We start from the raw sequence: 17,475 nt of genomic DNA, 5'->3' as shown, positions 1-17,475 counted from the left end.
TAAATAAATAAAGTTAATTTAAAAAATACAGATCCAAAGCACTGCTTTACTACTTGTGAAGCTTCCACCTACAGGTGGGGGCTGGGGTCTTGAACCTAGATCCTTGCACATGCTAATGTGTATATTCTCCCAATGAGGGAGCATTTAAACTTCTGAAGCACACAGCCATGCTTCCTCACCCATGCCCACTTTCACATTGAGCCTTTAAATTTAGGAGGACAAATGACCTTCCAGCTACCTCTGTTGAGTGAGGTGTCTGTTTCCTCATTGGTCTGCCCTCACTAGGATTCAGTGGAATACTTCTCGCTTTCCTACCTCACTCTGTATATGCCACTCTCAACATCCTGTATTTCCCTTCTGTTTCTGGTGCCTTTTCTTCCCTTCATATCCCTAAGTGAATGAATGCAAAGATGGCGCCTTGCAGACTCATCTGCTGGCAAGCGGTTCTGGTAGATAGAACATCTCATCAAGGGTAATACTGAGCAAAAAAGAGCTCACGTCTGCTTGTCAGTTCATGTCAGGGTGGAGAGGCCTGTACTCTGCTTTGGAAGGGAAAATGTTATTCAAGACTTTATTATTTTAGTGAGAGAAAGAGGAGACCAGGCCTGATTACTTTTCCACAGCTTTGGGCTTCTCTTCATGGGTAGAACACATCCTGCCTGTGAGCCCTGACTGAGGTGTCATTTCTGTCCTGATTGAATGGTATCCTGGACTTACAGAGATAGGACTATCTTTCACAGCCTGGTGCTGGTCTAACCCCATGAAAGAAGATGTGGACTAAGCCAAGACACCTTCTGTCCTACCTGGGGAAAAAAGAAATCCTCCTTAGAATAGTAAAAGGAAGGACAGGACAGTTCTGAATTTTACTTCTGGGACTAGTCACTTTATCTCCTGAATTATAACCCCAGGCTTTTTGCCTCCTTGCCCTGTTGAGGAGGTTTTGGGAAGATGAACTGTTGCCTGCTCTGTGATCTTCCTTTAAACCAGACTCACAAGCTAGAGGACACACATGAGACTTCTTCCTCTGGACAGATTTATTGGTCTGGGCCTGACAGGGACAAGGGATTTAAAAGTGACTTTACTGGCTGCATCTAGGTAATCAAAATAGTGAAATCTTCCTTCCTCTCCAATCCCAAAGGAATTTACTAAATCCCAATTCAGAGTTGCCTGTGGAAGAGGCTGAGGTGATGTTAGCAATTTCTTTTTTTTTTTAAAAAGTATTTATTCCCTTTTGTTGCCCTTGTTTTATTGTTGTAGTTATTATGTTGTCGTTGTTGGATAAGAAGAGAGAAAATGGAGAGAGGAGGGGGAAGACCGAGGGGGAAAGAAAGATAGACACCTGCAGACCTGTGTCACCACCTGTGAAGCGACTCCCCTGCAGGTGGGGAGCCAGGGCTCGAACCGGGATCCTTACGCCAGTCCTTGTGCTTTGCACCACCTGCGCTTAACCCACTGCGTTACAGCCCGACTCCCATACTAACAATTTCATCCCATAGCCCGTGGGGGTATGAGGGGTGGGAAGCACAGCAAACCTCATTTGCAGACAGATACAGGAACCAACCAACCTTCAGATCATGGAGAGCCAGCCTAGCATCTCTTCTTGCCTCAGTGTAGCAGCCTCCAAGACTGAGAAGACCCGGCTCCACTTGTGACTTGGAAATAAATGAGCCTGATTGCCCCCCACTCCCACCCCCCCCCACACACACACACACTTCTGCTGAGTGAATGAGCTGACCGCTGACTGGGGGTAGGGAGTATAAGTATTTCCATATTGTTGGATTCCCTTCATAATGCCACATGTGAAGCAGACTCCTTGGAATCATCTAAAAAGTGAAGCCTTTACTCCTCTGTCACTTGGAAACTTGTCTTTCAGGTTGCTTCCAGATGAGCTCAATCATTGAAGTCATTTTCTGGGGCTAGAGGAAAATGTGGAATATTGAATATAAGGGCTAGTCTGTGCTCTGAAAACAAACAGCATGTGGCTGGAGCATCTGTGAGACACTGAACAAGCTATGCTCTTAAATATTCTAAGTGCTTTTCATATGGTACCTCATTTAATCCTTACAATCTCTCTTTGTGGAATGGATGTATTATGCTCAGTTTTTAGAAGGCACTAAAAATCAAGTAGAGGAACTTAACATGGGGGGGTATGGAGGACTCAAGCCCTGCCCATATACATCCAGAACCTTCCTCAGATCCTGTAGACTCACCTTTCCAAATCACGTTGATCAGCACACCTGCATTTTGTGCCCTCACTTAAGCTTTTGCTGGAATAATTCAGTCAAAAGCAGGATCTGCCTATCACTTTGTCTGATAGAAATACTAAGAGCCTTTGCAATTTTCAGAGGTTTGCCTGCAGTTAAAGCTCTCACCGAGCATCATCAATAGATGGAGGGTCCCTGGAGGAAAATGATACTTTTTAGCTTAGAGACAATCCTTAGACCATCCACAATGCAGCTCTTTGTCTTATGGGGCACTGAGTCCCCCTGTAGGTAACTCTGTGATTTGAGTCTAAGGTCATCCAGGAAGGTAGGGGTTATAAATTGTGTGTGTGTGTGTGTGTGTGTGTGTGTGTGTGTGTGTGTGTGTGTATGTGTGTTTTGCTCACATAGCTTTCCTGTGTTCAGGTCCTTAAAGATGAGAAAGCTCATCAGGTGAAAATTAAGTTATCATCTTTTTCTTTGTGTTAGTTACCTGGGACCAGCAAAACAACTCACTTGGGTAGTACGCTGCTTTGCCATGTGTTTAACCCAGGCTCGAACCCAGCCCAAACTGCATTGAAGGAGGCATCAGTGCTGTGGTCTCTTTTACTTTCTGTCTCTTTGTCTCTATCTAGAATGTAACAGTAGTAAAATAATAAATAAAACATTTTTAAAAAATATATAAAGAATGTCACCACGCTCTAAGAACCCAAGTTTTAGCCCCCAGTTCCCACATGCAGGGGGAGGTTTCACAATTGGTAAAGCAAGTACTGCAGGTGTCTCTCTTATTCCGTATCTCCCTCCTCTCCTCTTAATTTCTTATTTATTTATTTATTATATATTTTTTAAATATTTATTTTATTTATTCCCTTTTGTTGCCCTTGTTGTTTTATTGTTGTAGTTATTATTGTTGTTGTCATTGTTGGATAGGACAGAGAGAAATGGAGAGAGGAGGGGAAGACAGAGAGGAGGAGAGAAAGATAGACACCTGCAGACCTGCTTCACCACCTGTGAAGCGACTCCCCTACAGGTGGGGAGCCGGGGTTCAAACTGGGATCCTTATGCCGGTCCTTGTGCTTTGCGCCGCCACCTGCGATTAACCCGCTGTGCTACAGCCCGACTCCCTCTCCTCTTAATTTCTATCTGTCATAGCAAAGACTATATTAAGGGGTGGGGAGATAGCATTATGGTTATGCAAAGATACTCTTATGCCTAACGCTCCTAAGTTTCAAATGCAGTCCCTTGCACCACCAGAAGCCAGAGTTGAGTCTACGGCCATACCACCCTGAACACACCCAATCTCATCTGATCTCGGAAGCTAAGCAAGGTTGGGCCTGGTTAGTACTTGGGTGGAGCCAGAGTTGAGCTTTGCTCTAGCAAAAAACAAACAAAAAAATAGGACAAATGCTCCAGGAGCAAGCAGTGGTAACCCTGGTAACAAAAATAATAATAAAGAATGTTACCTCTGGGAGTCGGGCTGTAGTGCAGCGGGCTAAGCGCAGGTGGCGCAAAGCACAAGGACCGGCATAAGGATCCCGGTTTGAACCCCGGCTCCCCACCTGCAGGGGAGTCGCTTCACAGGCGGTGAAGCAGGTCTGCAGGTGTCTATCTTTCTCTCCTCCTCTCTGTCTTCCCCTCCCTCTCTCCATTTCTCTCTGTCCTATCCAACAACAACAACAACAATAATAATAACTACAACAATAAAACAAGGGCAACAAAAGGGAATAAATAAATAAAATAAATATAAAAAAAAGATTTAAAAAAAAAAGAATGTTACCTCTATAGGAAATAGTCAGGAAGTATTCAAATCATCTTGTTATTCTAAGTAACAGGTTTTTGTAGACTATGGGGCAACTATACTCCATTTTCTTTTATTATTATTATTTATTTGATAGCATAGAGAGAAATTGAGAAGGGAAGGGAGAGAGAGTGATGCTTGCAGCACTGCTTCACCACCAGTGAGGTCCCCCCTCCCTCCCCCACAGCTGGGGACTGGAGACTTGAACCTGGGTCCTTATACATTATAATGTGTGTGTTCAACCAGGTACACCACCAGCCAACCCCTTACTCCATTTTCTTTGAAGATATATTGTTATTTTTATGAGATAAAAAGAGGCATGTGGCTTGGCGATCAAATCAGGGACTTCATGTGTACAAGTCCTGTGCTCTAGTGCTCAGCTATCTCCCCAGCCCCTCTACCCCACTTTGTGAAGCCATGAGACTACTTCATGGTAACCACACTCATCAAGCAGATTGATTTTTAGAATGGCTTATCCATTCCATTGACTATGAAAATACGGGGGGAAGGGGACTGCAAAAGCCAGAGTATTCAATTTTGCAATTCATTCTTCCTTAATAAATAGAATACCGAGTACAGTTAGAAGGAAGAGGTGGGTGGGGATAGACGTACCAGAAATGTAACCAAGGATTATCAAAAATCATAATGCATAAACCTTCCCAGGCACCTCCAAGTCAAATAACTTAATTTTCAGTACAGATAGCTCCCCAGTGAAAAACTGCTATTTGGACCAGTTTCGAAACAGGTGAAGAAAAGGCGACTGCAAAGACTTCAATATTTCCCCATATTAATTAGATGACTCTCCTAATGTCAGGCTGAGTCACCCATTAAAAAGTCCTATTTGTTTTTGCAGGCATTTACAGAGACACAGAAAAAAAGATTGTTGTCATGGAAACAGCAGGTGCAGAAGCTCTTTCGGTCTTTCCCTCGGAAAACCCTTCTAGACATATCAGGATATCGACAGCAAAGAAAGTACGTTGGAGTTTCATTCTTTGTGATACACAGTGGCTCCCCAGTGCCTCAGTGCCCACCTGGGTTCCTGGGGCAGGAACAGAGACAGGGCTGGGCATCATTCTGTTCACCAGGGTTCTGTGATGAGTTCCAGATACTATTCTTTTTTTTTCCCCTTCCTTTTTGTTGGCCTTGTTGTTTATTGTTGTTGTTATTATTGTTCTTACTGCTGTCATTGTTGTTGAGTAGGACAGAGAGAAATCGAGAGAGATGGGGAAGACAGAGAGGGGGAGAGAAAGATAGACACTTACAGACCTGCTTCACCACTTATGAAGCGACCCCCCTGAAGGTGGGGAGCCGGGACTTGAACCGGGATCTTTGAGCTGGTCCTTGCGCTTTGTGCCATGTGCGCTTAACCCCATGCACTACCGCTTGGCCCCTCAGATACTATTCTTTAAACCAGTGAGGCCAGGGACAGGGCAGGGGTGGGGGTGGAATACAGAGTGGAAGCACTCCCAGAGGGAGAGCTGAATGAGATCTTTCAGAATTCCACTTTGAATTGTCAAATAGTAGTGTTAGCCCAGATGGGCATCAAGGGGGACAGAGGGAGTGGGTGTCATTTAGTGGATGCCAGCAAAACACTTGGTGGTTTATCCATGAAAAAGGGGGCCCTGAAAAGACAAAGTGGGTTATTCTGTCAGCACCTAAGTGGTAGTGTAATTTTTTTCTCCTTTCTAGCTGCAGACAAGCTAATTATAGTTGGTGGCAGGGTGAAGAGCCCAATGCTAGTCTATTTTGGTCTAAGCTGCAATCTAAGAGTGGAACAGTACCATTCTTGATTTTTCATAGTACTTCAGCTTCTTGTATGCAGTTAAAAATAAGCCTCTGTGTACTTTATAGCCCATCACCTTAATCTAGTTTTAAATTGAGGAATCTATTTGCATATTAAAGGTGTATTACAGTGGCAATCTGCAGGAGGAATTACGGGGATGGGTTAAGCCATGAACAATGATATGGAGCTTTGGCAGAAGACAGGAAATAATGATGCAGAGTCTGAAAAATCAGTGTGTGGGTTTACATTTTTAAACATAAGTGGGCAAACAACTAATTTTTTCACTTGCACCTAGCAAGGTCTGATTCCACTCCTCAGTGCATATATAGGAGCTATCTGTTGTTATTTTTGCATTTATTTGCATAAGCAAGTCTTCAGCATTTAAGGGAGGTAAATCCAGTTGGAATTTGCAAAAAGCCATTTAAAGACCAGTGTAAAAGTTGGAGTGTTACCATTGCCATTACCATGACACCATTATTTATTAAACATTTAGCACTTACTATGTGGTATCCAAGCACTTTAAGAATATTAATACGTTTAATCCTTGCAACAACTAGATGAGGCAAAGATGCTATTATTAACCCTGATTTACAAGGAGTCAGTAGGCTCTTCAGTGGCATCCAGAATTTGGACCAGGCAAGCCAGAGTCAGTGCTTTTAACCAGCATGAATGCCAGGCAGTGCTCACAGTCTCCAGCTGATGCATGGAGGAGACCACACTTCATCTCCTATCTTCAGACACAAGATTCTAGGGTTGCCCTCTCTGGTGCAGCCTAATAATTTCTGAAGACCCAAAGGAGAAGCAAGACTCGCTCTTCAGCTTCTTCCCATAGGGGCTGCCCACTTCATAGGCTCTTCCTTTAAGTTTAACTATATTTCTTCCAAGAAATACTCTCTAGTACCCTCATGCAACACCATGCCTTCAGGATACAAGCTGCAAGACGAAGAAATTCAAAGGCTAATGATGAAAATAGGACTTCTCAAACCTCTGCTTCTCCCAAGAGTCAGCCCCACCCTACTTTCTGCCCAGCTTGGTCCTTAATTTGCATCAGAGTTGCCTGCTCCCAATGGATAAAGTAATAACCTTGACCTCCCTGATATGTTTATTAACTAGCACATAAATTGGTTAACCTATGGTTTGCCATATTAGAGACCCAACAAATCTCTTTTTATTGGTTAGAAGAGAATGAATTCAATCAATAGTGGATGTTCAATTGGAAATTGTTTAAGCACTAAAAAATAATTTATTCTCAGAAGTATTACCTCTGGGATCTTTTTATGCTATTAATTTACTTTGAAGACCCGTTTTTCCAATAACATAAAGGTAACTTCAGCTCAGCCCCTGTTTGAATTATCACAAATCCCAAATTAATCAGTTTTTATTAATGTTATTTTTTCCATCTCTTCATGCATTTCAATGTAATAAATCCAGTCAATTAGATTTAAGGAGGCAGAGGAAAAGCAGTGTAGACAAGCAGAGCCAGAGAATGAGAAATGAAAACGTACTTGTGTCACTTTGTTCCCATTAATTGTTTCATGAAGTTTGGTCTTAAGTAACCTCAGAAATCACTCTAATTGTCAGCAGTAACTACCGTCTGCCAGGCTGGCTTTGTAATAACCAGCCCACCATAGGGCAAGACACCATCATCATTAGAAAGATGAACTAAATCAAATTCTGGGCCAACAAAACAGCTCAGTTGAATATTACGCTATTTTACCATTCACACGACTAGCCACCACATTGAGGGAAGCTTTGGTGCTGTGGTCTCTTTCACTCTTTCCCACTGCCTCTTTATCCTTTGTCCATCCTATCCCCTAAATGTACCCTGCCCTACATCCTACAGTCAGACTCCTCAGCCATGATTTTTAAAGTTTTATTTGTTTTTTGATAGAGGCAGAGAGAGAGATTGAGAAGGAAGGGGCAGATAAGGAGAGAGAGTACAGTACTGCTTCACTGCTTATAAAGCTTCCCCCCTACAAGGGAGGGCTGGGGACTTGAACCTAGGTCCTTAGGCATAGTAATGTCTTCATTCAGGTGTGAAATAGCACCTCCCCTCCCTTCATCCTTGGCTTTTAAGAGTCCTTAAGAGTCCTCATTTCTCCTGTAACTGTGTCCCAAAACAGCACTCTGCCTGTATTGTTTTGCTTTGAGAATATAGTTTAAGTAGAGATCATTTAGCTTTACTCATTGACTACTGCATTTTGCATATGAAATAACTTTAAAAATTCAAACCAGAAAAGAAAATGAGCAAAATAACTTGTTCTAAATAGGGAAAAGTCTGAGCAGAATACGGAATCATCTACCAGGTGACCAAAATTTTACTCCAAAAACTGAAGAATGGCTTTCCATAGTTTGAAAAACAAAGAATTAAATAAAACGAGCCACCATTTGATCCTCATCTCCACCTACCAGAGCTTCTCAAATCATTAAATCATCCTTTTTCCAGAGGTGGGCTATTTAGTTACCTGAAATAGCCTTTGGAACCCCTGGCCTGAATTTCTTCTTCCAAAACAAAATAATTAGGCCTATGGGGAAAGAAAAGAAGAAAGGGAAAAAAAAAAAAAAAAAAAGGAGGGACACAGGTGAGATAAACAAAGGCCTGTAAGCTGTAGTACCCCACTGACAACATGCAGATGAGCCTCTGAAAAGAGCCTGGACCTCTTTCCATGGTCACAAAAGCCTTCAAGTGGGAAACCAAAAGCTCAGAAATGTTGCAGTCACATGGAATTCTCTTCCCTGCCCCCTCTCCCTATGGAAACTGAGGAGTAGGAGGCTGCAACCTTTTCTGAAAGCAGCTATGCTATTGGTTTAGATGCCCCTTCTACACACACACACACACACACACACACACACACAAACACACACCCTCTGTATCTCAGGAAATGACTCTGCTGTCTCCCCTCCTCTCTACCACCATCCTCACTGGTTAAACTACGTCAGCCCTGTCTCCTGGAGTCTCCTCACAGGCTTAGTACAAACCTCCTCTGTGTAGCTGGGAAAGCAAGTCTGTTCCATCTTGTGGTCACTGGAGGTAAAGCACTCGATTAAACCAGTAAATGACTAAAGCTGACTCTTCTTGGAAAGAATGTGCTGGTTCTTGAATCCCTGCTGACTGCTGGGTACCCTCCCAGAACCTGAGGCATGTTGGAGAGGACAAGTTCTTCAGTGCTGAGATCACCCCACCAATGGGAGCACTGGCGCCTGAGTGCAGTGCTGGGGTCCCCAACAGACTTTCTGCTGGGCCCTGGGAAGGGAGGGTTCAAGAGGACATCATCTTTGGTTCTTTGTGCAATCAGTGTCCTAGTTCTAGAGAATTTTCGAACATCAGCATCTCCATTCTCCTTTCCCTACGCTCACTAGGGAGTCAGAATCTCAGGTAAGCAGACCTCATGATGGCAGAGGCTCAGTCATTCACTCACCTACTTTTACTATGTGAGGAGCTGACACAAACACATGATGTGTAGATTCAACAGACAGCCACCTACATACCTTTTTGTCTAATATACTTCCCAGTGGGGCTGACAGACCACTCCTTCCAAGACACAGACACCAGAACCAAACCCTGGTACAGGAAGGCACACTGGCTTTGGCTCTGTCCCTTCCTTGCAGTATGGCCTTTTAGCAGGCAAGCTCAGGGCTGACACTCATGATGGAAAAAGGTCAGCTACCCTCCCAGAGGGCTGTGTGACTTTTGTGCAGTCCTGAATCTCTGTTTGAATCCCCAACTATTAAAAGGGGGAAGAGTGCCTACCTCATTAGGCAAAAACCCGATGAGAGTGTATGAGAATCTCCTAAAACCCCCCCCCTTTTATTTGATAGAACAGAAAGAATTTGAGAGGGCAAGGGGAGATGGACGGGGAGATACATGCAGCCCTGTTTCACTGCTCATGAAGCTTTCTCTGCAGGTCAGGACCAGGGGCTTGAACCTGGGTTCCTGTGCATGGTAATAACATATGTGCTCAAACCAGGTACACTGTTGACCGGCCCCTTTAGGTGTACCTTTAATTGTAATCCTTTCCTGATAAAGACCAACATACTCTGCTGGCAGCATTGGGCTTGTGGAGGGGCTAAGGTGGCTGATGATCTCTTCTTCTGTCCTCACAGCCGCGGTTTTGGGCAGTCCAATTCCCTCCCAACAGCCAGCTCCATGGGTGGCGGCATGGGCAGACGGAACCCACGCCAGTACCAGATACCCTCTCGGAACGTCCCTTCCGCCCGCCTGGGGCTCCTGGGCACTAGTGGATTTGTCAGCTCTGCACAGCGCAACACTGCAGCCAACCCCACCATCATGAAACAAGGAAGACAGGTTTGTTTCTGCCCCAGGGAGGAGGGCAGGCCAGCCAAGCTTGGGGCCTGAGACATAGGTACTCAGAAGACTCAAGGGGCGGGGGAGCAGGCAAGGGGTCTAAACTGAAAGACAGTGTCATATGCCTCCAAGGGAACCAGTGCTGTTTGCACTATTTTTTCTGGGTGACAAGGCAAGGCAGTGACTCCACTTGGCTTCATGGGCTTAGATTATCCCTTAGGCCCCTTTAACCTGGGGTGGGGAGGAAGGGCTTTAAGAAAAATACAAAAAAAAAAAAAAAAAAAAAAGAAAGAAAGAAAGAAAGAAAAACACAAGTTAAGATGCTTATTTTAAATTTACTGTAGAGAACTTGATGGGGGAAAGGGAAGATATGGAAAGACAAAGACACCAGCAGCACTGACCACTGGTGAAGCTTACCCTCAGCAAGTGGGATCAGGGGCTCAAACCCTGTCCTTGAGCATGATAATATGTGTGCTCAACCAGATGCACCACAGTCTGGCCCTAAACAGGCAAGCTCTTACTTGCTTTGACCCTTGACTTGCCCCAGCCAGCTTCACCTACCTTCCAGATATGGATTCCAGATCAGCCAGACTGGCTGAGAAATTTTCTTAGCAATCTGCTCTATAGAAAGAGACTCCTTTGCATTGGCCCAGATTGGGGAGAAATCACAGGAAGCCACCTGGGAGAGATGTTCTCAGTCACGGCCCAGCTGCCCAGAGCTGCTTATTCTGCTATTTAGAGATGGCCTCTGCCCCACATCTTACCCCTCTAGCCCCGCTCTCCCACCCCATCTAGCTCAGTGTCTTCACCTTGGTGTGGGACCCTGCAGGCTGGAGCCAGAGTGGAGAGACACCATGGGTCTTAGATGCTGGGTGGTTGTAAGAAGTTAGGTGGTGGCAGGGAGTTGGCAGTCTGGATGGAGACTGCTCTGGACGAGACACTCCCCAGGGGAAGTGGCAGAGGTGTGAGAGAGGACCCCCCCCCCCCTTCTGACCATTATCGTTGTGTCTACAGGGCACCTGCAAGATGATAAAACATGGCAGTTTAGTGGTTCTGGCTCTTTGCCAGCTGAAAAGTTCTTTTGTTTCTCCCCTTTGCTTTGTAGTAAATTGTAAGAGGCTCAAAAAGAAGATTTAATGAGAGCCTTGAATTAGTTTGTGCTCTTTGCTGCAAACATTTATAGAACTCCCCACCGCCACCACCACCATCCCATTTCCTAGAAAAGGAATAGGAAAAGAAAAAGTGACAAAAGGGTTTTAAAAATATAGTCTGTCAGGGCCAGGTGGTGGTGCACCTGGTTAAGCGCACACATTACAGTGCACAAAGACCTGGGTTCAAGCCCCCTGGTCCCCACCTGAAGGGGGAAAGCTTCACAAGTGGAGAAGCAGGGCTGCAGGTGTATGTCTCTCTCCCTCTCTATCTCCTTCCTTCCTTAATTCCTCTCTGTCTCTATACAATAAATTAATGAAGTTTTTGGATCTAATGGGGGAGAGAGGTGTTTAGCCCATTCTGAGAGATCTGAGAGAGGTGTGGGGCTGAATAAGGGGACAGGCAGGGACAGAGGAGGTGTGGAGTAAAATACATGGAGTTGAATCTAAAGCCCTCCCCATAAACACTCCAGTGGGTATCCTGGCCTGTGAGCCCTTTTCCAAAAGTTAGCTGAGAGGGGCATTTGCCTCCTGAGTTCTGCCCAGCAGCCCTGCTGCCCCCACATGCCCAACCTTGAATGTCTGGTCTAACAGGTTCCCCTTTTGTATTCCCCACTAGAACCTCTGGTTTGCCAACCCTGGGGGCAGCAACAGCATGCCAAGCCGCACCCACAGCTCAGTGCAGAGGACCCGCTCACTGCCTGTGCACACTTCTCCACAGAACATGCTCGTGTTCCAGCAGCCAGGTAGGCTCCAGAGCCCCAATAGACAGGAGAGACCAAGATGCCAAAATCGATGCCCCAGTGAACCCTGACAGAAAGTGCTTAGCCTACACTGTCACCACACATTCTTTTGAGCTGATAGCATCCCTTCCTTTTTTAAACTGTGCCTTGCCAGCACGAATAGCGGTTGGTTGGCTGGGAGCCCAGCACCAAGAGCCCCAGAGTTGGTACGATCTAATGTGGATATTTTCGTTACCAGTCATATTTCTGGAATGATTAAATTAAGGATCATGGGGAAGGGGTGTTTGAGGAAGGGGTTCCCTGTGTGGTATGGGGGGGGGGGTGTTGTGTGTATGTGGGAGGATGTGTAGACAAGGAGACAGAGAAGGAGAAAACTCATGAGCATGGATGCCAAGAGACTTGGCCCTAGTTTGGAAGTGCCTTGCAAACATGACTGTGGGACCAGCTGTGTTTCTTTGCCTGCAGAGAACCCTGGTACACTTGAAAGCAAGTGTACCTTCACCAAGTCTTCTGAGCCAGAGCAGCCAGAATTAAGCACATCCAGCAAAGGCTCGAACCCTTTCTCTCTACAAACAGTGACCTCTCACAATCCACAAGTAATGCGTAGCCACACAACTGCCTAGATGACCCTCTAGGTGGGCACACCAGACTAGTGCTACACCTCTAAGAAAACCCCTGCTCCTGGCTGGGGAGACAGCATAATGGTTAGGCCAATGGATTTCATGTCTGTGTCTCTCACCTCCCAGATTCAGTCCCCAACACCACTAAAAGCCAGAGCAGAGTAGTACTCTGGTAGAAAGAAAGGGAGGGAGGGAGGAAGGAAGATAAGAGAAAGAACACACACACACAAACACTGGCTCTAAGAGGCACACTCCATGTCATGTCTTATGTCTGTTTAAGAAGAAAGACGGGGGTGGGGGAGAAGAGAGACTCACTGTGGCTTGAGATAGTTGAGGAAGCTCCTTGGACATGGAGATGAGCTACAAGGGACAGAGGGTAAAAAAGGGCATGGTGGCCAGCAGGAGGAGCACTAGTGCCGTGACACTTTTGAGTCCCACAGGAGCCCCAAGGGCTCACCACATCCATGGCTGGGCAGAAGGTCCAGGCTGAAGTAGCAAAGAATAGACAGCAAGAGAGGTGGGATGACTGTGGCCCATGGTGCAGTTTTGAATCCAAGATGGAGGAACTGGGATTCCGCACACTGTGAGTTGGGGTGGGAGGGTCAGACTGGAATGTGCTTGGAGGAGTGAAAGGGAGACAGGCTGGAGGTGGGGGAGCACTGAGCAGGAGGAGCAGGGGGAGGATGCTGACAGAGCTGCCCATAAGGGGAGGTACGTTAAGGAACGCAGGGCCCTCCACACAGTTCAGGTTCTTGCTTTTAGCACTCATCTTATTTGCTCACTTTTAAATAATTATTTTTATTTTTTTGAGAGACCAGAGCACTATAGTCCATCATATTGCAGTGCCTAGACTCGAACCCAGGACCCCATCTATGCAAGGCATGTGCTCTGTCATTAAACCACCTTCCCAGTCCCTTAAAACTTTTCTGCTTTTTGATACTTGCAGCTTTTTTTTTTCTTGTTGTTGTTCATGGGAAGAAATACTTGATAACCTTTGGGGGCAGTGAAGACTTTCTCCCCTGGCTCCTTTAGCCCCTTCCTCTGTTTTCATGTAGAATTAGACACAGCCCAGTCTCAGTAAAAGAGAATCTGGACAAGATTTGAAGACCTCCTGGGCACGAGGAGCTTGTTCCCGTGGAATAAGGATCTCACCCCCACCTTGGTCCTGGACTGCAGCCTTACAAGAGCCCTAGCAGAGCCAACACACTCCTGCCATCCTAATACACTTGTCACTCTCATTCTTGCTGGAGTCGTTTTCTCTCCCTGCGGCTTTATTCCAAGTCTTCAGTTCTCCTCTTTGTTCTCCCTGTACCTTTGTTCTCACCTTCTCTCCATCTTAGCTGAGAAGATCAGGCTGGCTAGAAGAGCTGGGCCATCGGGTAAGAGGACCACTTGGGTCAGTTATGTGAATGCTCTACCAACAGTCACCCTTCCCCTCTGCTGCTGAACAGTAGTGCTGAGCGGTTGGCTCAGGTTGCAAAGAATCAAGTAACACCGAAATAAGAAAAAGTGGTACTTGCCTTGCCCTCCCAGCCCACACACAGCCCCGGATCCTGGAGGCAGCAGCTGAGCAGTTTATCTTCAGCTGTCCTGCTAGTGACCTGCAGCTTTTTAACTCATGTTCTTTGCAAACTGGATAACAGAGCTCTGGAACCATGGGGGTTTTGTGTTCTGAATCAACCTCTTGTCCAGGCTTTAAAAACCCATGTTCAGCAAGTCCCTAACGATGCTTCTCATAACAGCCACAGCACAAGGACAGAGCTATTGCACTTTACTCAGTTGGAGAGAGAGCAGTGCAACCTTTGCCCAGGACTCCAGGGCTTCCCTGCCCCTGAGGTCGGATGCTGCCTTCTAGGGCCCTCGAGTCACTGTAGAAACTCTTCCTGCCTCCCTCCTCCTCCCCCCCAGAAGTTAATTCCCCACAGCCAGCCTCTCTCAACTGCTAAAGCAGTCCCATATGAAGGTACATTGTACATGGGTGACCAACCTGAAATTAAATACTCAGAAAACTGTGTCACAGCACAGCGTGGTTGTTGCCTCCCAGCCATGAGCTGTCTTCAGAGCATTTATTTAAAGCACATGGTCAAATATTCTTTAAAAATATATTTTATTTTTTATTTTAATGAAAAAGTGACAGACAGAGACCAGAGCAGAGACAGAGACCAGAGCCTGCTCAGCTCAGGCTCATGATGGTGATGGGCATTGAACCTGGGACTTTGGAGCCTCATGCATGAAAATCTTTTTGCATAACCATTGTACTATCTCCCTAACTCTAGACCTTTTTTTTCCCCACCAGGGTTATTCATAGGGTTCTAGTGTCTAGTAGACACCACCATTCCCAGAAACATTTAATTTTATTTTTTATAGAGATTGTGAGAGAGAGATAGAGACAGACATAGAGGGAGGAAGAAAAACAGAGAGAGGAGACCCCTACAGCACTGCTTTATCATTCATGAAGCTTCCCCATTTCAGGTGAGGACCTGGGTCCTCTCCCGTGGTAATGTAATGTGTGTGCTCTATTAGGTAAGCCACCACCCACCCTCTAAGTCATATAGTTGAATCTTGAAGACTATAGTGTATCCTAAATAAACTTCAGTTATTCTGTAAATTTAATAGTAGCCCCATTAAGAGGATGGAAGTCGGGATCAGGCGGTAGTGCAGTGGCTTAAGCTCACATGGCACAAAGCGCAAGGACCAGCATGGGGATCCCAGTTCCAGCCCCCGGCTCCCCACCTGTAGAGGAGTCGCTTCACGGGCAGTGAAGAATGTCTGCAGGTGTCTGTCTTTCTCTCCCCGTCTCTGTCTTCCCCTCCTCTCTTGTTTTCTCTCTGTCCTATCCAACAATGAACGACATCAACAACAACAATAATAACCACAACCTACAGTAACAAGGGCAACAAAGGGGGGGGGGGGAAATGGCCTCCAGGAGCAGTGGATTCATAGTGCAGGCACTGAGCCCAGAAATAACCCTGGAGGTCAAAAAAAAGAGGATGGAAGTCTTCTTGTCTCCAAAGAATAAAGATGGGGGGCAGGGACGGGGGGTGGTAAGCCCACTTTCATGTTGTGTATTGATTGATGAGTCACCTCACTCAGATCTGCAAAAACACTCCCCTCATACAAATACAGAATCTGGGGTCCTTGGAGACCATGTCAGGGGTGACTTTTCACTTAATTCTCATGGATTTTAGATATTTTCCAGGGCAAGCCTGGAGAGACACTGGGTGATGGTGGCCTCTCCCTGGAATGGGTAAAGGACAGCAGGCTGGTTCCCCAGAATAAGGGGATGAGAGAGGAGATAAGGTCTGATACACTCACCAAGAAAGTCACATGACTTTAAGTCTAAACAAGTGTGGGATGTGGTCAGAATGGTTAGGATGCTCCAAGTGGCAAGGAAGGTGTCTTTCCAACTACAAAACTGTTTTGGAGGCTGCTTAGTCCCTTGTCTATTTAATTATTTAGTTGTTGCCACCAGGGTTATCACTAGGGCTCAGTGCTATGAATCCCCCACTCTCAGCAGACTCCCCCCCCACCTCTATTTTATTTGACATGACAGAGAAAGGGGAGGGGATAAATAGAGCGGGAGAGAGAAAAACAGACAACTGCAGACCAGTTCACCATCCAGGAAGCATTTCCTCTGCAGGTGAGGAACAGGGGCTCCAAAATGGGTCCTGGCACATGGTGATAAGTGTGCTTAACCAGTTGCACCACTGCCTGGCCCCCAGCCCCTTGTCTTGGAAGCAGATCTGTTCCTGCTGGCTCACCCAGGCTTAGCCGTTCTTGGGATTCAGCTGGATCTAGTACCTTCCATGGCAACACTTCCTGGTGCAATCTCTCTGTTCTTCAAAGTAAACCTCCCCTGGGCACCTCTTTATGGCTGGAATTATTCTGGGTACAAATGTTGTGTACCTGGAAGCATAATGCTAGAAGCTGTTATCATTTGATTCTTCCTTAGTGTGAGTGAATTTCAGATTCCTTCCAGAAAACTGCCTTTAAGTGGGGGAGGGTAGAGTGGGGGCAGCTGAGCACATGCCTTGCTTGTATAAGGCTCTGTGGTTCACCCCACAACATTAAATGGCTGAATACTGCTCTCTCTCTCTCTCAAAATATAAAATGCCCCCCACATACACACACACATTAAAAGCAAAAACTAAGGGAAGGGAAAGTGCCATCATGGTTTAAGCCCCCAATCACCACCCTCAGGCTTCCTGAGTGGTAGAGCCATGCTGCAGGCGTCTCTCCGCTCTGACTTTAAAAAAAAAAATTGCTAGGTCTGGGCAGTGGCACACCTGGTTGAGCATACATGATGTTATCGTAAGAAAGGACCAAGGTTCAAGTCCTTGGTCCCCACCTACAGGAGGGAAGCTTCACGAGTAGTGAAGCAGATCTGCAGGTGTCTCTATCTCTTCCTTCCCTCTCAATTCTGTCTCTATGCAAAACTTAAAAAAAAAAAAAAAAGGCAATCAGGTATGGTGGAGTGATGTGGGTGCTAAGCTCCAGCAATCATTCTGACAGCTAAATAAATAAACAGCTGGCAAAATAGTTGTCTTGGATAGTGTGCTGCTTTGCTATGTGTGAGAACCAGGTTCGAACCCAGTTCCCACTTCACTGAAGTGATATCTTTCTTTCCCCTCCCTTCCTGTTTCTATCTGGAAAAGTCAGCCCAGAACAATGAAGCCCCAGAGATAACAAGAAGTAACCAAAAAAAAAAAAAAGGAAGGAAGAGAAAAAAAGACTAATTTTTATTAAAGTGTGGGTTCCAAAGGAATCCCTCAGCTCTCCCCTAATGAAGGTTAGGGACATGTAAGAGAAAAGCTGCCCTTTCCAGAGCAGGTTCAGGTGCAGCAAGACCCACATCTCTCTGCCATCAGCCTTGGTC

The 17,475-nt window shown here is 45.8% G+C and overlaps 1 protein-coding gene across 4 annotated transcripts in view; it reads left to right on the top strand.

Annotated features, from left to right (window-relative positions):
• Window positions 1-17,475, top strand: part of SAMD4A (sterile alpha motif domain containing 4A) — a 307,746-nt gene that overhangs the window by 277,842 nt on the left and 12,429 nt on the right. For all 4 annotated transcript variants that reach the window (XM_007527373.3, XM_007527372.3, XM_060174936.1 and 1 more), the window contains 3 exons: window positions 4,853-4,971; window positions 9,887-10,088; window positions 11,856-11,982. In XM_007527373.3, coding sequence (XP_007527435.1) covers window positions 4,853-4,971; window positions 9,887-10,088; window positions 11,856-11,982 — 448 coding nt within the window. The remainder of the gene's footprint in view (window positions 1-4,852; window positions 4,972-9,886; window positions 10,089-11,855; window positions 11,983-17,475) is intronic.

This window comes from Erinaceus europaeus, chromosome 16 (assembly GCF_950295315.1).
Source record: "Erinaceus europaeus chromosome 16, mEriEur2.1, whole genome shotgun sequence".
In the NCBI taxonomy this organism is placed as follows: domain Eukaryota; kingdom Metazoa; phylum Chordata; class Mammalia; order Eulipotyphla; family Erinaceidae; genus Erinaceus; species Erinaceus europaeus.
Note: the sequence above shows the minus strand (reverse complement) of the source record. Positions and strands in the feature narration are given on the sequence as shown.